The 22,065-nt window shown below is 40.3% G+C and overlaps 1 protein-coding gene across 5 annotated transcripts in view; it reads left to right on the top strand.

The window, feature by feature from the left end:
- Positions 1 to 22,065, top strand: part of BANK1 (B cell scaffold protein with ankyrin repeats 1) — a 128,346-nt gene that overhangs the window by 94,237 nt on the left and 12,044 nt on the right. For all 5 annotated transcript variants that reach the window (XM_065837029.2, XM_071808238.1, XM_071808236.1 and 2 more), the window contains 3 exons: positions 9,044 to 9,140; positions 9,978 to 10,280; positions 12,967 to 13,248. In XM_065837029.2, the coding sequence (XP_065693101.2) occupies positions 9,044 to 9,140; positions 9,978 to 10,280; positions 12,967 to 13,248 (682 nt within the window). The remainder of the gene's footprint in view (positions 1 to 9,043; positions 9,141 to 9,977; positions 10,281 to 12,966; positions 13,249 to 22,065) is intronic.

The raw sequence follows: 22,065 nt of genomic DNA, 5'->3' as shown, positions 1-22,065 counted from the left end.
ACATGCAAATGAAATGGTTTAATAAGAGAGCCCAGAAGGAAATTACTAAAGATTACAGTAGATTATTTCAAACAAAGCAATTCTTTTTGTTCTTATTAAAATATCTGAGCCCAACATTGGGTATTCATTCATGTTTTAATTTGTTTACTGTCTCAGTACACTGCAAATCATCTGTTTCAGTCATACATTTGCTCCAAACCGATACCAAAATCATTAGACTTTGGCAGCAGAGTTTTTCATGTCTTATTTTAATTGTCTGTCTTTGGTAGTTGTGTGCGTTTATGTACTTTCAGCACATTGACATGAGAATTCTAGCACTTCGTTATTGTTTAGTATTGCAGAAAATATGGTAGCTGTTGGGACTTTTGGCACACTATATGCAGAAGGAATTATAGAAATTATTGTGGATGTCACAATATTATTTTTACTGGCGTTGTTTCCTTACTCAGTTTTCTGCCTAATTTAGTATATGTTTGTTTTGTTCTAATTTGTTTGGATTAGTTTAATGAGAAAATAAGTATTCTTGTCCATTAGATCCGGACACACTCCTGATTTGAACTAATATGAACAAAGCAGAAACTGACCAATTAAACAGAAATCCACGCAGATAAGTAAGGCAAATATACACACTTAGGACCCAAAAAGAGAAATCTGTGCTCTGGGAAAGATGATGCTGCAGTTTTATACAACAAGAATGTTCCTTTGAAAGCAAATTGTGTGTATGCTGGGCTAGATTCAGAGAACGGTTTGGGTCAGAAGGGAATTTTAAACACCATCAAATCCAGGGGTGTCAAACTCATTTCATTGGGGGCCACATCAGCCTTGCGGTTACCTTCAAAGGGCCGAATGTAATTTTAGAACTGTATAAATGTAACTACTCCTACGTTTATATGTATATACATGTATACATATATAAATGTAACTACTCCTACGTTTATACATATATACATGTATACATATATAAATGTAACTACTCCTACGTTTATACATATATACATGTATACATATATAAATGTAACTACTCCTACGTTTATACATATATACATGTATACATATATAAATGTAACTACTCCTACGTTTATACATATATACATGTATACTTATATAAATGTAACTACTCCTACATTTATACATATATACATGTATACATATATAAATGTAGCTACTCCTACATTTACACAGGCCTAAGATTACATTTGGCCCCCGGTGAAATGAGTTTGACACCCTGATCTAATCCACCCCCTCTATGGACAGAGACATCTGCCACTAGGCCAGGTGGCTCAAAGCCCCATCCAACCTGACCTTAAAAAACTTCCAAGTATTAGGAGTTAAAAGCATAACAGATCTATGTTAAAGGTATAACGGGGGTAGGGGTCATATATTTAAGCAGCAACAATGCTGCATTTATGTCCAGACACATGATAAAAAACCACATGGTGTAAGCAGCCATATGAGAAACTAGAAAGGCATGAACAGGTCTGCAATAAGTTATAATTGCTTGTTACTCTGAGAAGTCATTTTGAGTAATGGAGCACTCATTGCCTTTAGTTCACAGAATGAGCAGCTTTATGGAAAAAAATACAGTTTCTGATCTTAAATACTTGTTCTTTTTGCTGTCTGACTTCTGTGGCTCTAACAAGTTTGGGTCAGTTGCTTCTTACTCGGGTGGCTAATGGATGTTAACAGCACTGTGAATGCTGTCATCTTGTATTGATATCAGAAGACCTTAGTAAGGCAGGGAAAACTGAAAAGAAAACATAGCACATGTGAGAAAAATCCCAGGAACTTTTTCTGGCCTTGCACTTTTCCTGTAAACGAGTAGAGCAGAGAAGGGTGTTCTGACTCGTTTCTGGGCATTGGATGTGCTGATCTCTGTGGCTCAGTGATGTTGCATGTGCAGCTCCTGGGCACGGTCTGAGATGTGCGTGAGTCCCAGATATGGTGTGGAGCTGAGACCCTGTGGAACAGGCTAGTATATGCTCTTCTCATTTTTGGTCAGAAGGTCAAGTTCAAGTGTTTGAAGTGTTTGTATCCAGCCCCTGGGCTACTGAGCCCACACTGCTTCAAAACTGCTCTTTGTTTGAGCCTTTTGTGGCAGAACATGTGCAGCAAAACACCTCTCCCACCCTCTCTTCCCACCTGCCCAGCTTTAAAACCAGCTTAGATTGTCAAGTGGGTTTTGTCTTTGATTATAACACTGTATTGAATATTTCACTGTACTCATGCCGTAGAAAAATCTGCGGTTTCTCATCTGTTTTTTTGCAAGCATGAGTTATCAAGCCAGGTAATAGGGTACTAAAAGTGCTTAACATTAATAAAACTAATGAACAGCAATGTTGGATTTGTCCTTATGCGTGCAATCAATTTTATGAAGCTGTCTTCTTCAGTCATTTCTCCAGGTGCTCATACAGGGCTCTGGGAAAAATGAGTAATAAATACTTAAACACTTTCAATACTTTGATGAATATTTTACATTGTAGAATATGTGAATATTACTAACATTAATGCAGATTTGAGAGTTAGAAAAACTTTTATAACCAGAATGACTGGTCACTAGGCCATAACTCAGGGAATACAGGTGGAACTGAGTGAAAAAAGTGCTTCACAAAATGCACACAGACAATTTGGCAAGCACTGAGAGTACCAATGGAAAATATTTCCTAGAGCGTATCTAGTTCTCAGGCAGGCCCAGTGACAAAGGGTGTAGTGTAGGCCAGGCCGTAGAAAGGGTGAGACAAAAGGAGCGATAAATAAATAACCTGTCCTTTCTAAATGAGAGTTTTTAAATGCATTGGTAAGGTTTTGATGTTTAAGGTGAAGGAAATAGCCAGAGGTGTCTTTTCTTTGTAACCAGAGGAGAGAAGGTCACGGAGGATGTCCAGACAAGTTAACGTGGTGAGAGCTATCTCAGAAATGCTATCATATACTGTTCCTACGATGGGAATGAGAAACAACAACATAATAGTGGCAGATTTCAAAAAAAAGCATATTTAAGTGCGAGCTTACCTCACTGTGGAGGAAACATTGGAAGTGCAGTAAGAGAACAAACCCAAATGGGAGAATAGGAGGTGGAAACTGTATCAGGTTCCTAAGGTCAAAGACAGAAGTGTAGCACAGGCACTTAAAGACATTAAGGGAAAGACCCAGGCACAAAATGAAATGCAGCTAACAAGAGAAATCTGAAGTAATAAGAATTTTTTTAATAGGGCTAGTTCTCAGCGATTCATTGTCAAAATGGAAAAGCTTATTGATTAGAGTCATCCTGGTTCCTGTACTATTCAGTGCCCTCTTAGCAATTTAGATAATAGAATGTTTTTTTCAAATTCCTGCCAACTCCACAATCCAGTGTAGTGACTTATGGGCAGACATACCCTTATTCAGTTACGTGAAGTTTCAAAATGTTCCCAGTTCACATTTACTGCCAGGTTTTCAAAGCTGTTGATTTTACTTTTGAGAAAGCTCTGTATTCAGTATTGAGGTTGCATTGACGAGAAAAAAGACAGACACTGAAAATACAAGTGAAAATGAGGCCGTGTCCGCTCACTTTTCATTTATAATGACATTTAGAGAAAATATTGGTTGTTTCTTTGGGATGCCCTGACCGCAAAGACATAGGCATACATGGACCTGCGTAGCTGGAATGAAATCCATTTAAAAACACACCACCACAGGTTCAGTTCTAGGTGACCGGCAATGTTATCTTGTTTACTAGTCACAAGATCATCTCTAAAGCCATACCAAGGTTGTCCTCTGCTCTGAAATGCTGAGGCACAGAGTGATGGGAGAGAGAGATGAGTGAGCAACACGCCTCTTGGCAGAGCTGCAGGCTCTGAATGTTGGGAGTGGGATAAGATGAAACATTGTGGTGACATTTTATAAACAAATCAAGCAACCAGATCTGTCTGAGCTCTGAAAGAATGAGCTTTAGTATGACTGGGTACGATTTTTGAGATGTCCGATAGCAAGCCTGAATGCTGTCTACCAGACAGCTGGAAATGCCCTAGAGTCCACAAGAAGAGTAGATAGTCTTTCTCTTAAACAAATTTAAGGCAGCACCTGCAGTTTAATCTAGTGTTTGAAGTCTTGCTTCTATCAGAAAAAGGCTTAATGAAGAAAACCGCCGGGCAGATGGACTGACTGAAGTGTGAAAATCGAATTAGAATTAAGATTAGAATTGAAATTTAGATGTGGCCTGAGGTAATCTTATAAATTATGGGCTTTGCAAGACTGGCTGCAGAGAGCTGCCTTTCTTGTGCTCTCGTATTTGGCGTACTGGCTACAAGAAACATAATTAGTACTGAAAAGGAGAAGGGCATCACCTGGCTCAGCCAGTATTGCACTGACTTTCAGGAAAGAAAATCTTGACGAAGAATCACATGATGTTCTTCAGGCACCTTTTACACACAATGCAAAACTATAGCTTTGTACTGTAGCAGAGGATACGTGGGGAGAAGGCTCCCAAGTATATCCTTGCAGAGCCTGACTTACCTGTAGGAAAGAAAATAGTCTAAGTCCCAGTGTTTAATGGCAAGATTCACTGCAGAGCCTCACAGAAGATACATTTCATTTTGCTTTATAAGTGGTTCTGCAGTAATGTGCCTTGTTCAGGTTTAAGAGTTTGCAAAGGCAGCACGTGAACTATCAGGTACAGTGACTCTGAACAGCACAGACTGTGACTTGAGAAGGTAAAGTCTTTCAGAAAGATGGAACACAGACATGAGTCTGACTTTAGACTCACAAGGGATGTAATTATTCAGTGTAAAAATTATATATATATTTACATAGTTGAATTTCGACTTACTAAGGGCCAATTTTGTGGAAGAAAAGGGCAATTAATAAGTAGACAATTCGAAACCAATGGAATCAAGCACATAAGAATCACATGAATTAATGAATTATTAGCATTGAGTGATTATGATTAATGAATGACTAGCATTGTCCCAGACCCAACTGAAGCATGAAGAACTGATTTTGAAAGCTGTTGAGCAATATACCATAAGGAGTTCTGTGATACTTTGTTTCTAGGAATATAAGATATGGACATATTTGTATGTATGTATATCCATTTAGATCTTATACAGGCTACCGTGAGCTGTGATTGATTTATTTACCTGTGAGTTACTGTTTATAAATGAAGTGCTGATGTCCAGGTGCTTCTCACTATTGCCATAACTTGATACAACATCACTGTTGGGTAAGATGCCTCTGAATTCTTTAATGTTTCACTTCTCACTGTACAAGAAAGTACAAAGTACCACATTTCAATGGGATGGGCCTTTGCCAGCCAGTGGGAGAGAAGTGTTTTTGAACAGTAAGAAAATCCTTTCCATAAGGAGGAAATCTTTAGAAAACGTGCCTTAAAAAGGATGGCTATACAGAAGAATTCAAAAAATGCTGACAGAATGGTTATAATCATTTTGCTGATGGTGTTCCTGAGTAAATAACTGAGGTAAAACAATTCAGGCTTTGTATGAGGGACAGCTTTGAAGCTATTAAAAAACTTGGCCTTTTTGAAAGTCTTTAATTTGACGTAAAGCTTAATCAGGACAGTTAAAATACATAACTGAAAAGAATTGAAGTATCTACGTTTTGATGTTGAGAAGTGGCATTTAATCTTATGACTTGAAACATCATCAGTCAGAGGACTTTCAATTCATTCCAATATTCCTGTTGCATCTTGAGGTAAGGAAATTTTACTTGATAACTTGCACACTGGAGTTTCAAACCCTCAGAGCCCTTGTCAATAGCCTATTGTGAACAGTTTGGTGCTGCAAACAAGTTTTTTATACCTTTTCTTGTAATACCCGTTTTCACTAAAGTTAGTTCATCCTACGGAAGGTAGCTTGACATCCATAAAAAACCTCAGTGTAAATCCAAGTGCCCTTTTCAGCCAGACTCAAAAGACTTTAAAGTTGAGGTCTACGTGCATATTATACAATACACCCTAAATTCTACTGTAGAAACATCATGTTATTACATTCAGACTAAGTAACCCAGCCCATATGAAAGACTCTCCAAACCCAAGGTATGGGCGTTCATTCAGGACATCGTGGCATGGTTTGCAAGCTGAGCCATGGCATTATTCTGATGTACCTGTGTTGCTTCGCATTGTCAAATAAGGATACTGCCTTTGGAGACATTGCACCATTTTCAGCTGCATGGTGTCATCATGCCCATTGTCACAGGAGGCTTTTATCAATAACTTTTGTATTATACAGAATCTTTTTCAAGTGCAAACATGTTTAGTTAAAGACTGTTTCCATCTATTCAGCTTTTCTGTGTCTCCCAGGTCTGGGAGGCTTTTAGGAAGTGTAGTCAGGGGCTAAACATCTGAAGTGCATCCTGAATTCTCTGAGATCCAGCATTATCAGAGAACCACCATAAGATAGCAGGGCAGGCTGACCTTCAATCTTCTGAAACATTCAGCGTTCAAAGATGTATATTAATTGTGTCTATTATGTTGGTTTCCTGTGAGTCACCAGGTTTCCTTCAGCTGAGAAACACCTCTGCTGCAGGAGAAAATCAGCAAGTGCCACTTGCTTCCTCCATTTACCTTCTGACCTCATTTTACCAACTGTATATCCACGTGTACTTCATGTTTGCAAAGATAAAAGTGAACACCTTGAAATAATTTCTCTGGTGTGGCACTCCACTGTAGTAGCAGGATATGATAGCTTAATACATCTAGAGCTCTTCTTGCTTGATTTCTTCTGCACACGTCTTCTGTTCACAGAAGTACAGAATTGGTCAGAAGGCCATTTTTTTTCCCCAGCTGTACAGTTACATTTAGCACATGCAGGCCTAAATCTTTTGGAAAGAAATATTCTGAAAAGCTCTAATTTAAGGGCTTTTAAGAGGTATCCTGTTTCTGTGAAGAACAGCGGAACCAGGTAAGCAATGGGGAAGCTCAAACAAAACAGAGAATTCTCTCACTAATGTGCTCATATTATGGGTATAGAAGATAGAGATTAATACTTTATTGTTGTAGGCAGGTGTAGCCTTGTGGAGATCCAGGCGTATTCTTAAAGCAGCACAGCAAAGCAGGATGGGGAGGCGCCTGATGCACGGGGCAATGGCTGCGCTGTGCACCAGAGCAGCAGGGAAGGAGGCATTCTCGGTTCCCCAGAAAAACCCACCATTTCTCCATTTTTTTTCCCCTTTCACACGGTGACGTTAATTTAAGGCCTGAGAACTCTGCCCCTGACACAGTGGCTGTGGGCACGAAGAGGCAGCAGGATACTGGGATCCAACTTCTTGTGTCTAGCACGAGCTCATGGGAATCAGTTTCTGTACCATGCAGAGGGGTATAACTGCTCATCAGTTCTTCTCATTACTTCAGTGTCCACTAATGTGCTCATAAATAGTCTTGCAGACTGGATGATATATGGACCATGCTTTGGGGCTGGTGTAGTCAAACCCTCCGAGTTAACGTTTTGTGATTCAGATTATTGAGGGCTTTGTTTTGCCTATGCAGGGTAGCTTCATATGCGCTTACATGGGAATCAAGGTCCTGCTGGGCTCCTTGAAAAATCTGTCCCCTTTTGAAATTTCAGTTGTTTCTGAAACTCGACAATTAACACGTATGTGCTGTATATCTTAAGACAAGGGAACTGTCTGTATTTGTGTTACAAGTTTGCTCTTGGCGGCTATGGGTGAGCAGAAGTTTATACCTCTTGAAGAAATACATTGGTAGTATTTTAAAGAAACAAATGTTCTGACCCTCCTGAGGCTAATTTTGAATAGTGCTGTGTGAGCGCAACAGCCTTCTAGAGGAACAAGAAACAACACTTTGCCATGTTTGGGTGCTAAGGTAGAACTGCTAACATGCTTTGTAGTCCCTTTTGTAGTTTTGCAGTGCACGTGTAGCTCTTGGTACCAACAACTAGGATACAGGAACTGTTTGTAATGAGCTCTCCAGTGATTTCTTGTACTCTCTGCACCCTTGAGATATTCGGTGATGTCCTATAGACTTGCTGTTTTTCTGTTACTGATCTTTCTCATTACTTATGGGTGCCTCATAGTTGGGAGCAGAGTTGGGAACTGTCTGGACAGCCCAGCACAGTGTTAAGGAAAGATCAATCCGCTTCGGTCCTTGCTGTGCCAACTTGGATACTGCTTCATGGCAGAACTTTTGTCCTTTATATGTACCCAGATATATGCATTGCTTTTGCTTGTAGTGTATTGTGCTGGTTTTGGCTGGGATAGAGTTAATTTTTGTTATAGTAGCTACTATGGGGCTGTGTTTCAGATTTGTGCTGAAAACAGTGCTGCTAACACAGGGATGTTTTTGCTATTGCTGAGCAGGGTTTACACAGAGTCAGGGCCATTTCTGCTTCTCACACCACCCACCAGCAAGTGGGCTGGGGGTGCACAAGAAGTTGGGAGGGAACACAGCTGGGACAGCTGATCCCAATGGACCAAAGGGATGTTCCACACCATAGGATGTCATGCTCAGCATATAAAGCTGAAGGAAGAGGATGGAGGGAACATTCAGAGTGATGGCATTTGTCTTCCCTAGTAACTGTTACACATGATGGAGCCCGGCTTTCCTGGAGATGGCTGAACACCTGCCTGCCAGTGGGACGTAGTTAATGAATTCCATGTTTTGCTTTGCTTGTGAGCAGCTTTTGCTTCACCTATTCAACTGTGTTTATCTCACCCCATTAGTTTTCTCACTTCTACTCTTCCGATTCTCTCCCACATCCCAGCGGGAGGGCGGTGAGCGAGTGGCTGTGTGGTGCTTAGTTGCCAGCAGGGGTTAAACCATGACATACGTAAACCACTACGTACTAGTAAATGTGTGATATTTCTGTCTCCGCTTTCCCCTTGGTAGAATGTTGAATATTGTATTGATATCAGGGCGTGAAAGTACGAGAGAAATCTCTGCTGCAATCTCTACAAATACACGTAAGTTTTGGATAGAATCAAAAGAAGAAAATGTTGCTGTTTCTCCTCAGGCTAATGGTTTCCTTGCTGATCCTACACAGCTTTTCTTGGGCCTGATGTCTCCAAAGCCGATGTTCTCCATTATTTTTCTTTCTAGATTAATACAGCAGATAATTCCACCAATTGCAAGGAGGAAACAGAAGATGATGACATTTACGTGCTTATGTTAGGCTCAGAAACTCAACCAGCCACGAGTAAGTCATGCTGTTAGACAACTTTATTGGTAACAAAGCACGCGTTGTATCAAGGGAGTGAGATTATGGACAAACAGCCAGCAGCTCCTGTGCGGAGGCACAGATAGTAAATACGTTGCAGCTTGATGTTCATACATCTAAGCATAGATATTCATAATCCGTGAGATCATACACATTCCCCTTGAAAGCAAAGTTGCCTGTTTGCATTTACTGATGGTATATATTTAGCATGTGTTTTACAGTTTTACTTCTGTAGTTTACTCTCGTGTGACTGAGGTTGAGTACCCAATTCTTGATGCCGTACGTGGTGATTAAAATGTGCAGTTTCACATCCCTCCACTATATTCTTGGTCTGTGGGCCACTAAAGACAGAAGAGCTCGATTTCCACAGGAGCGCAGCCATGTCTCCCAGGGCAGTGTTTATTTCATTTTACAGAGATTTAAATAAGCACCCAAACCCCACTGCATAAAAACAAGCTACACAGCTGTGTGAGATATAGCTTTATTTTACTAAGTGTTGCACTGTGCTGCACTCAAAGTCAAGTAACACAAATTACCGAGGCAAGTGTGCGATTTCATTCCGACAGCAACTCTAGAAAAGTTTAACATTGCAGGCAGAAAGACGGTGTGTATCAGAGTAGCAAGATATTATAAAAACTTCCACTGTTGATTTGGTAAACATTTTAAAAGCTGTTCACTGACAGTATGTACTTGACAGCTTTCCTACTGTATTAGTTCATGAAAATTTTATTAGCCCTTGTGTTGCTTCTGTGGGAATCCTTGAAACGGGAAATGTTTCCAGATGGCAAATTTTAAATGAAATAATGCATTCTTTAGCATTAAAAGCCAAGCAGAACCCAGGAGATCAATATGAAATTGAATCAAGATGCCAACAAGAAGCTGGGGTGGATGAGGAAAAGAAAGATGATGTAGAAGACAGCAGAGAGGAGACAGAACGTGAAGATCAAGAAGAGCGAGATTTATACAGCTGTCACAACAGTCCTGACGGTTTGTATGCCAGCATACCTGATGATCTCCAAGAGAACAGAAGCAGCTTTTTCTGTAGAAGGCCACCTCCTCCTCCTCCTCGAAATCTGCCCAGCATCCTGAACCAGGACGATCTCCACAATTTATCACAAGGTACGATCTTGGGAGGAAGGTCACCCCAGATGCAAACATGTGCAAGTGCAGACTAGGTGCTGCTGTAGAGATTCTCTATGATCTCTTCTGGCAGCAGTAGCCGGGTGGTATGGCCCGAATTCTGCAAAGCAAGCACGTGCACGTGAACTTTGCTGCATCAAGATCCTCGTGGCCAGGTCTGTCAGCTGGTGCTGTGGTATGGCCTACTGGCTTTGGCTTGCAGCCTTTCCTCACTCTGCCCATCTCAGAGAACTGCCAAATAATACATGATGCATTGGATTTACAAGAGAGGCTTGAAACAAAAGATTGAGCTTGTGTTTTTGTCAAGTTGACTTCAATATTTACCATTTTAAAATATTAAATAATTATCTTGATTTAATACAGCTTGGGATTTTGCAGGTAGAATTAATATAAAGTGACTGTGCAGAGATAAGTAACAGTATTTTATTAAATTTTAACCAGTGTTATGGATAGAAATCAGAGAATCATTTCAGTTGGAAGAGACCCTAGCACTAAACCATGTCCCTAAGAAGCTCATCTAAATGCCTTTGAAACACCTCCAGGGATGGTGACTCCACCACTGCCCAGGGCAGCCTGTATAAAAAGTTATATTGTGTTGCAGGTTGAAAAGAAACAGAGAGGCTTTGGCCTTTAATTACATGCTTTGCCTTTTTTTTGTTGTTGTTTTAATTCTTCCACCCCAGAGAAGTAGTTTTATTCGAGTGATGAGAAGCTCATGATACTGTTTGTATCTCTTTCAGAAGGGATGACTATCATTTTTTCTCATCAGAAAAAACAAGTATGCAAAAGAATTCAAGCTTAAATACCAGGCTTAAATAGCCACACAGGGGGGAAAAAGCCCACCACCTTCTTGTTTGTCATGGACACTACTGATAAGCGTGCCCACAAATTGCTTCTCAGTTTCTCCACTGCTTATTACTGTTAATTCTGTTTTTAAATGTGGCGTAACCTACTGGAGTCTTAAATTACCATCACCCAGCACTTTGAAGTTCACATAACTAGATAGAAATAGCTATTTAGCCTTATAGCCTGCTATAGGTAGGTTTTCATCCTGTTTTTTGCTGTAAAAGAAAAAGCTGGCTATATGCAGGAAGTCACAGATGAGAAAGAGGGGCAAAATAAAATGAGTGTTAAAGATGTGTTGAGCTTCTGCAAAATCCTCAGGTGCAGCTCTATGTGTGCAGAAATGAGGGGCCAGGTTTGGCATAGAGGGTTTGTTAGTGTAGATTTGATATAAATGCCTCTCTTGCAATAGCTCTGATGCGGCTCTACCATCAAGTAGCAACGAGACCCTCTCTGCCAAATGCCCCTTGTCTGCTGTGGGCACCAGCAGAGAAAGTTTCTTGGCTACACCGTGTCCCGTGCTGAGTCCTGTGCTGGTGAGGCAGCTCTAATGAGTTATTACTATGTATTTTTAGGTGTTTCTGTGGAATACCTAAAAGGCAAGTCCCCTCTTCTTGGCATCTTTCTTTTGGCAGTGGCAAGAGAGTGCCCCCTGTGGGAGTCAAATGAAAGAATATCCTACAGAGAGAGAAACAAAACTTTTATGGTGGCATGGAAACAAAATATTTTTCATATTAAATATGGCAGGGGTATTAATCCCACTTGTTTTAAAACATTTTATGTTAGCCAAAATACATGTTGATAGTACCTATTAATAATACATCCCATTTATAAATGACACATTCCACTTATAAAGGTATCACACAAAGATTGTTGAGCTCCTCTGAACATATAAACATATAAACCAATTCTTTAAATAGCAGCCAAAGAACTGAAAACACCAGTAGCGAGCACAACCTGGTTTAGCAGATTCACAGGTAGATTACAACACGAGGGAAAAATGACTCAGTACAAGAATTCCAGTCAGGTCTCCTGGTTTGACAGGAAAGATGGGGAATCATCACCAGGAAGTGATCATCACCAACCTCAGTAACAGCTTCTAACCCTTAGCAGTTTGTGGGCTTTCTAAAGACAAATCAAACCCAGATATCAGGGAAACTCATTGATTCCTTTTAATGCTGTACAATGTGAAAGCTGAAGGAAAGCAAATTTTGAGTAATCGTATGTATATGCAATATAGGCCATACAGAGAGTTGGGAAAATGACTGGCCTGTGGGCATTTGGGTAGTTTTAACAGAGATTATAAGGGGTCATAACTTTCATCTATGCTGTAAAGTACATCTTGGGAGAGCCCTCAAAACAAGTGGGACATTGAAGATGTAGGAAAGACAAAATCCACCATTTTCCAAAATAAATTTCAATTGTTAAGTCATTGTTGCAGTAGCTAACAAGTAGCTCCAAAATGTCAAGGACCACAGGTACCACTTACTTGGCTTCACCATTAAAGAACATGTTTGTGTGACTTGTGGGAGCAACTGGGGCACTCGGTATTTCTTTTAAGTAACCCCTGTGTTTTGAGGCTAATAGCTAAGCATCTATTTTTGATAATCTGATGTGAAATCATGAGGAGGCCCTGAAGTTGGAATTACTCCTTTGGGCCATCTTTTCTACTAACTTAGAGCATCAGAAGCCTCTGAAAATCAGAGCGCTTCACTTTAGAAGTGAAATTAGCTCTCCGAGTTGCTTTAGAAAACTCTAAATCTTTAAGTCTAAATCTCCTTTCTTTACCCTATGTATGGAACACAATTCCTTGCTTTTTCAGAGAAGAATTTTGTGGAGAGCAGAAATGAAAGAGAACAAGGTGATGGACTCATAAGAGTGTGCTGCGGGGAAGACCAAGATACATACAAGGGAAACAGCAAAGAGGAACACCTGTACACATTTGCAAATTTGGATGAATCTGTGTACGATTTCATCCTGGCTGAGGAGAATGAAGAGAAAAGGAAAGAACGCGGGTCTTTCATCCTGAACAGGCCGCCAGCCCCTGCCCCTCGTCCCATAGGTTCACCGGTCAGAGAGGAGAACACTCCCTATATAGTACAAGGTTAGTGCTGTGGCTGGTAAAATATATACATGTCTTCTATTTGATGAATAATATTTTTAAGAGACTTGTTCCGTTACTTTCAAACTAACAAATTAGTTGATTCAGTCAACCTATTCTCACCTTTCTCTGACTAGTGTTAATTTTCAACTTGCATCTCAAATAGCATCACTTTTTTGGTTTACTTTTACAAAAATTATGATAATAGAATGGAAAATTAAGAATTGCTGGGCTAGCTGTGAGTGTGTGTTTTAACAGTGCAAACAGAACGTGCTATCTGGATCGCACTGCCTTTCAGTTTTTAATTCATTCTGAGAGAGATTTTAGCCATATTTTATATTTTCTGAGGAGAGCAGTAGGGAGAAACGCCTGTGTGAGAGCTCCTCTTTCAAATATCCTTTCTCCAATGCAAGATGCTAGAATTGGCCGCTGAGGAAGGATTATGTGCCTTTAGCTTTCCTGTGAAAATTGGGGGACCTTTTTGAGCTTATTCATGGAGACATAAGGTTGGATGAAATTTCAGGTACCTTATAGTCCAATTCAGATTACAGCCACATTTCAAAATAACAAAAGGAATTTCTGTGAACCTACCGCAGAGATCTCTGTGTAAGCACCTAAATCCATCCTGTCTGCATTTCCAGACTCCTCTAGAAAAATTTGCCAATGTATGAGAATATGCATAAGAATAAATGGTAGAAAAGCAGGCCGAGAAAGGACATCAATAGATTGCTTACTCTATCTAGTGCATGGTTTGTACTAAAATGGGATTAACACTACCCAAATCATCCTTTTTCGTGCACCTCCCTTTTCACACCTATTTGAGTCAATGGTTTATTTTATTGTTCCTAGCTAGCCTTCCTCCCCCAGGCTGTATAACTCCAGGTAAGGGCCAGAATGTGTGGAGTGATGCCTTCATCATTTAGTTGCTCTTTCTTCAGCGTGTTCAGGAGGTATAAGGATGAATCATTACAGTAGTTAAAGTGTAATCCAAGAACAGATGTATATATAGGGGGCCTGTTACAACCTCACAAGTCCTGAAATGGCTCCTTTTACTGAGATTGCTGGAGCAGTGTCTTGAATCTCGACCCTCCATCATCACAGGCAGGCCAAGTGACTTGAAAACCCTTACTGTGAAGATGCATTATTTGGGAGATTGCTTTCACTGTCTTTTATTGCACTCAAGTTTCTGCTTTGTCTACCCTAACTGTTCACTAAGGAAGACACTGTCAGAGCATCTTTGATGCACTGTGATTCTTTTACACCATATATATATATATATATAGACACACACAAACGCATACTCCCAAGGTTTTTAGCTTTGTTTTTATAAAGGGGTAGTGATAGACGAATTAGGTTCCTGTTGTTGTATGAAATCAGCCTTTGGCTCAAGTTCATTAACTTACAGAATAAATGAGAAAAGTGGAAATGCTTAAGAAAGGCCCAGCTGAGCACTCCAGCCTCTGTTGTCCTGGCCATGCTGCTCGTTGCACATCTGGGCTTTCTCACACTCCTGTTTTGTGCAGAGATTCCTGAGACAGTGAAATTTTAGGCAGAACTGATATACCTTCAGCTGAAAGATTTTTCTTACTACTTGGATTGGCAATTTTTGTTATTCTCCACAGTGATTAAAAAATTGTTACCCAGTCCAGCAATATCCCGGTTTCCAGTTTATTATATTAAAACTGCTTATAATTAGGGGGGGGGAATATTGTTTTGGCTGTAAGAACCAGAAAATTTCATTCCAGTCCATCATTACAATCTGCATGTGTTTGCAGCCCTTGCTTTATAATTTAATCTAAGCAGTGTAAAATAAAATTACTCTGGCTAGTGCGTATACACATTTTTCATCCCTCAGATAAATTGATGATAGTTTCAGTTTTGTTTTCATATACTATGTTAAAAAGAACATTGCGGAAGGTGCAAAGTCAAATAATCACAAAGTTGGAACTGAGGTCGTTTTTCTGTTTTACTGCTTTCTCCCTGACACAAACATGAGAATACAGTTCTGAAGGATATAACTCTGTGCTGCTATTTATCACAGGTATTTTGTTTCATCTAGTGATTAAATCAGGGGAGCACAAGATGCAAAACTCTTCAGTGTTTCTCATTCTCATTTTTGTTTAAAATACGATGTGTGCCTGCCCTAGGTCCAGTGCGTTGGTTCAGACCCTACTGTGAGAAATGCTGTGATTTGTTCTGTATCCATGCAGTGTTTGGATGCCCAGTATGAAGTAACTAAGCTGCCATTTTGATATGCACAGTATTATACAATACTTTCCTTGTTCAAAGCAGAGATCCCTTTGATTTCAGTGGCCACTATGAGTGCTCAGAACTTCAAATTCATGTGTCTATTCTGCACCCTAATGTCAGGGATTCACAAGCCCAATTGCTGGCTTAAATACTTGTCTGGGGTTATGTGGAGGATTTGTTAGAGAGGAAAGTCCTATTCCATGGGGCAACTTCTACCTTCTCACCTGAGGTACCCTTCCCTCCTCTGTATTCTCTCTCCATTCACTGAATAGCTTTTAACTTTTAAAATAAATAATATCATTGTAAGAAAAGGTTGTCTTCACTGCACAGTTCTGGTTGATCTTTATAACTGTTCTCTTCTGGTGTTCAGTAAGGAGCCATGAGATTAGAGAATGGAGCGTGATGCAGAGCCGGGGGGCTGTGTTACGGCTACACAGCCTCCACAAGTGCATCCCCACGTACCCTGGGAGTTAATGGAAAGAAGGAGCTTCATGCTGCAAGGACTGCAGGGGCTGTTGCAATAGTGCCATGCAGACATGCAAGAGGAGGATTTCTTTCTGCCCTTTGTCTACCCACAGATTTGTCCGTCAGGACAAATTGAGTGGCTGAAGTCTCATGAGAGCTTTCACCACACATTGAAATCCATGAAGGTCCTTCAAGCAAAAGTGGCGGTGTTTCCAGAATAGCAACAAAACAAGCAAGCAAACAGCCTTCTTTGTAATAAGTAGCTTTCAGACACATGGAAGCACACATTTACACCTGGCAGAAAGCCTGCTCGGTGTGGATTGACACAGGGTGCTCTGCAGAACAGGATAGTGGAACTGTTGATCTATAGAAAACAAGCTGGTTTTCAGAATAACTTTCAGAGCAGGATCCCTTCCAACCCAAACTATTCTTTGACTCTATGATCTACACTTAGAAACCTAGGCAGTAGACACTCAGTGATGCAAGTTGTCACAACTGAACTACTGCAATCTACAGTTTGAGCATCTAACCTGAATTTGCCGACAAATACATTCTGGTAGGTGTTTTAACCACTTCTAATCAGTTTCATTTAGTCTATTATCAAATTTTAATGAACATGCAAACTACTGTATTGAACACTGCTAAACATACAGCATCTTTAACGAACACAGAGTACATGTATTCTTTAATTTAGACTGCTGCAAGAATTCTGCCTTCTATGTGAAAGGCTTATCAACCAATGGAGCTGCAAAATGGTGCCAGGTAGCTTGTTGTCCAGATGGTGTGCACTCTTAGTGTGCTCCCTTGCCATTCCTCAAGTGCTTAGTAATCCTTTGTAGATTATTGCAGTGTTTTTTCAATAGTCTGCTGCCAAAACAACTGTTAAATAAATGGATGAAGGTGTCGTATTTTCAGTTTACAGTGCAATTTTAATGCTTCCTATTGATACCAGATTTGATTAAGCTGGAAACCGAAGTCCCCAGGATATTCTTAGGAGAGCTGCCTGAGTTTCTGTAATGCCTCCCTACCATTTCTGAAGTCTGACCTACCAGCGCTGCCTCAGGGCTTAAGGATTCCATTAATGTCCTGGTTTGATCATTTACCTCTTGTCAGACACCAGCATAAATAAAACTTGGTATGTAATAGCCTTAGTTGCTTTGCAAACCTCTCACAAAGCCCTGAAGGAATGCATTTCCCCCTGTGCACTGTGGAAATGTTTTACTATTTAAAGATAGCTGTCCGTGGCACTTCACACTAGGGTTAAAAGAAGCGGAAAAATATGTTTCCCAGTTACAATCCCAGAAGAGAATAATAGCATTCTCCTTGCTCATCGGAGTCACAGGGTATGCAGGAAAAGTAGCAGCCAGGATGTTTTTAGGGAGGAGAATATCTCATGTTCAGAATAGACAATATAAACCCCAATGAAATGAAAAAACCAAAGTCCAGAACAGAGCTGTTAGTGTCTTGGCAACTTCTCAGGCTGGTGACTGGGAACTATAGTGACTGCATCCTGAGTTACCAATTAATGTTTTGCAGATAGTTTAAATGGTCTAAAGCAAGGATTTCCAAAGTGAAACTTTAGAGCCCATGCAAACTGCAAAATATTTGTGTCCCACAGAGGGATTTTTTAGTACTTCTCTACAGTGAGTACAAGGTACTGCACTGCAGATGAATTTCATTATGTATCTCCAACTTCATGGGGTTTTTTCATGAATAAAACACCAGGAACCACTCTTCAGCTGTCTTAGGGCACTTAGGCTGTGTTAACAGACCTGGTTGGGAAGTGCTGTACTGGCTTCATCTGCTGTGTTCATTCAATCAGATTTTTTGCTGTCTTAACTGTAGTAGATTGAAGCATGTACTGAATAAAGTGCACAGAGAGGAAATATTTATAGGATGCCACCTGCTTGAAAAGCAAACTGTTCGAAATAGCATATTTCTGGTAAAACCAGGTAAAGAGTCTGCCCCTTTTTGCTTTTCTCTACCAAAGAAAAAAGGGCCCGCGGAAGTATATTCAGGTTTGACATCCCGGAGCAAATATTTTTGAGTATATTGCTAGAATCCTTCCAGCTTCCATAATCCACTCAGTTAAATTTCTGACGAGAGCACCAGTGGGAAAGTTCTCTTTGTTGCATATGGTACAGCAAAGACATTGACACTGCCTTCTGCACGGCATCGTCCTCTGACCACCGGTACCTGTTCTCCCTCACTCTTTGCCCTTTCTGTAAGAAGGAATTCTGGTATTATTTTTATGATCTTGACTCAGTGTAGGGGAATAATCTCTGTGCAGTCCCTCCCTGAGCAAGGTTGCTGGGCTTCTAACGGGTTTGAGCTCCTATCTGACAGAGTCAGAATCTCACTGCAAATTGGGAAGAGAATTGCTAGTGAGCATGTGTTTATTTTTGGTTTAATGTTTTCACATTGTCATTACACTGTGATTCTTTTTAAAGTCAATTTACTTTTGATCTGAGAAAACCGGGGTATTTTTTCAGTCTCAACTGACTAATGACTTGGCTGTGGAAGGCAGAGGCTGACAACAGCCTGGCCCGGTTGTGATGAGTGGATGTGCTGCTGTCGCTGAAACCCCCTGCAAATCACAGAGCAGCACAACACTTTGGTATTGCTGCGACTTTGACATCACCTGGCCTTTATTCTGATGAAATGACTGTTGTGTGTTCTTATAAATGTCTTGAGTGCCAGGCAGCACATTTAGAACAGCTCAGAACTCCTGTACCAGTTCAGATGTGGTCACTGGTTTTCTCACCAGTTGCATCTTAAATTTCTCTAAGCAAAGTGAATTCAAATTAGTTTTCCCACTGTGTGTCTTCTCCTTTGTGTTTGCTCTGCTGAAGGTGTGGAGTAAGTAGCATTAGGTGTGAGTAGCCCACATATTCTTCCAAAAGGGAGGTTCATTGCACAGTTAGAAGTGGCCAGTGCTTTCCCATTGCCCTGATGGTACGAGCGCATTCCCACACCGATGCTCCTGGGACTCGAGCCTTTGTTACCCTGCCCAGCTCAGCCCAGCCAGCCCTTCTCCACAATGCTGGACCTAACTAGACCAGAACTAGACTAAGAACTTTTGTTCTGTGCTCAGCTATGTTGCCTCAGAAAAATACAAAAGGCTGTATCCCGTTTCCTTAGTTGATTTTGTGTCATGAATCACTAGAGTTTTTTGTTTTCATCTTAAGTATGTGAAATATTTTTAATAGATTTTAGGAGTCGTCCTTAATCATCTCTGTCTCGTCCTCATTGATGCTGAGTGTGTCAGCAAACAAAACAGACAAAACCAAAATGAGATCTAAAAAGATGTGAACAAACATCTGCAGAGTTCTTATCTCCTGAATCATAAACATCATTCTACTATATTCCTTCCTTAGTATTCTCTGTGTATTTGTCATCCCTTGCTGTGCTACATCAAATTGACAATCTAATGCCTACCAGAAAAAGAACTTGCAAGTTTTATTTGCCCAGGTACTATACACACAGAGTTTAAATGTTAAAATGTTGAAATAATGGTGAAAAAATGGAGTGGGCAAAGATAGAAGTCTCTCCCTGCACCAAGTTCCAAGTAGCAATTCACCCCTCCTTCTCCATTCTGCCATTAATCACGAGTTAATTGTGTGACGATTCTAAAATGAATGAAGCAAAAACCTACTTAGATCAAGGAGGAAGCTTACAAACTCACTGTAATTTGCAACTGAGTTGAGATGTGTTAATAAGTACAACCCTAGTGTATTAATTAATTTGCATTATCACTTAGCCTTGTGTTTCTATAAAGATTTTGTTGCCCTGGATTTTCGTTTTGAATGTTTCCTAAATAAAACAGTCATTGCCATAGATAATTTAGTTTCGAACTGATGAATAAATGCATCTTGAATTTCCCTAAGCAAAGTGAATTCAAATTAGTTTTCCCACTGTGTGTCTTCTCCTTTGTGTTTGCTCTGCTGGAAGTGTGGAGTGAGTAGCATTAGGTGTGAGTAGCCCACACGTTCTTCCAGAAGGGAGGTTCATTGCTCTGGCTTCACGTGAATCGCTGGTGTATAGTGCCAGTGGTTTGATTTTTAGAGGTAATGTTGCTAATACAACAAAGTAGGGAACAACCCTCGTAGTTTAGATGGGTAGAGTAAAATGGCAATTAGAAACCATATCTTGGTTGATTGTTGCTTTTTAACTGATCGGAATTGTGCTCTCTCTTGACGTAACTCTTTCCCCATTTTCATTGCCGGTGTTTCTAATTCTAATCACTTGTTCCTGGTCTGTCACTAAGCAATTTTTGAAATGTCATAGCGCATCTCTGATTTGCTATCATTACAGCTTTGTGTTAGAACCTCAATTAATTCTGAAAATCAAATTCCTGTCCTTTTTGTCAACCTGCAGCTATTGTAAAAAGTGTTATTCTCTCTTTCCAGACCATGGAAAACTCATCACAGTTTCTTGCACAGTTGTGTGACTATAAAATGCTTTTTTTGGGCAGAATTATACCCAAGAGACTTAGATTTCCAGTGTTTCTAGCCCTTTCACTTGTGGTGATCCCATGAAAATATTAACCACATTTCAAGCGTCATCATATTATTTACCTGCATGTGCAGACAGCCTGAAACCACATCTGTAGCTTGGGAGACTGAGATACAAAAGGCAATTCAGAGTTCCTTGCATCTCCCTCACGTTTCAAGCCTTCTGTTAAGGATTTTCCCAGAGTTCTGCGTATGTGCCATGAAATTTGTTGTGTCACGCTTTTTAAATGTTGTTTTCTGGTTTCATGTCCTACTAGAAAAAACTGCAGTAGTTTCTTATTCTCTGAGTTTGCTTTCCTGGAGAAATATTGAGGTTATGTTACATTCCTAAAAAGCGATCTTACTACCTAAGACATAAAAATGTATTTAGGGCATGTAAAGAACTTCATCCGTGTCCTGTAGCAACTGAGGAGAGGAGGGGGAATAAAGTGGAATTACTTATTCTCTCAACCTCCTTTAATTCTGAGAAACAGGAGATACATTAGGGACAAAAACGATACAGCATGTATGGAGTTGGGAGGTTTAATTTGTAGATTTTTGACCTACAAGGACCTGTGGGTACTTTAGCCAGTCACAACGTGATTAAAAATTGAACAGGACTCTCTGGTCATACAGATATTACCGAAGGGTGCACATTAAGTAAGAAAGCATTACACAAGTACTGCATCTTTTTCATCAGGCAGAGAGGCTCTGAAAATATACAAATATATATCTCTGTCCTCCACTGAAGGACTATGGCATTCTTCCATAAGAAATAATAGAATATATACCTGTGCAAGATTTCTTTCATTCCACTGCTGTATTCAGGCAGTTCATAAGTGACTCGAATGTGGGAATGAAGGAGTAGATTGCTGGAGTCTTCGCTAACCCTCTGGCAGTCGTGTGTGTCCACACGTCTTTCCAGGCATTCCAGAAAGAGGGATTTGTTTTCATTTACCTCACCCACACGGAATACTTGCTGCCAACTCAAACCATTTCAGCATGATGCAGCAGAGTGCTTTTAACAATTTTACTTTGAACTGAAAGAGTAATTCCATTTGTGATTACTCCAGCACTGCTGAACTCAGCAGAAATTTCAAAGCCTATCAATTAAAGTGCTTTCCAATCAGGGCCGTTGGTGAGTACATCCCTTCTTCTCCTTATGCAGTAAAATTCAGGCTGCCTGCATTACCTTGGTGTTCTGGTTACTTTAATTTCCTCCTATTTCAAGTATAGAAGAAAACTCCACAACCACAGTTAGCAGAGTTCTTTGAGAATTATAGCGTATTAGAAAACACAAAATCTCTCAGTGTTATGCTGGAGCTAGGGATGTAATATCAGCAGGTTGTGCTGCCTGTGATGTTGTTTTATGCTCTCCATGTAGCCTGAGAACATTTGAAGGAACATCAAGTCCCCAGGTGTTTTCATTCATCATCACCTTCCGTAGGAGCCTACTCAGGAGTCAGCGGAAAGACTTTGTTCTGCAGGGCAGAAAACACACCCTTAGGAACTGCTCCTTCCTCACCTCTGCGTGTAGCAGAGTTTGGACGTCCCAGGTGTCTGGATCATCCATTTTACCAGTTTCCCTGCGAGCAGTGGCTGCAGCTGGAGC

This window comes from Patagioenas fasciata, chromosome 4, assembly GCF_037038585.1.
Source record: "Patagioenas fasciata isolate bPatFas1 chromosome 4, bPatFas1.hap1, whole genome shotgun sequence".
In the NCBI taxonomy this organism is placed as follows: domain Eukaryota; kingdom Metazoa; phylum Chordata; class Aves; order Columbiformes; family Columbidae; genus Patagioenas; species Patagioenas fasciata.
The sequence above is the reverse complement of the archived record's forward strand: the minus strand, read 5'-3'. Positions and strand labels throughout refer to the sequence as shown.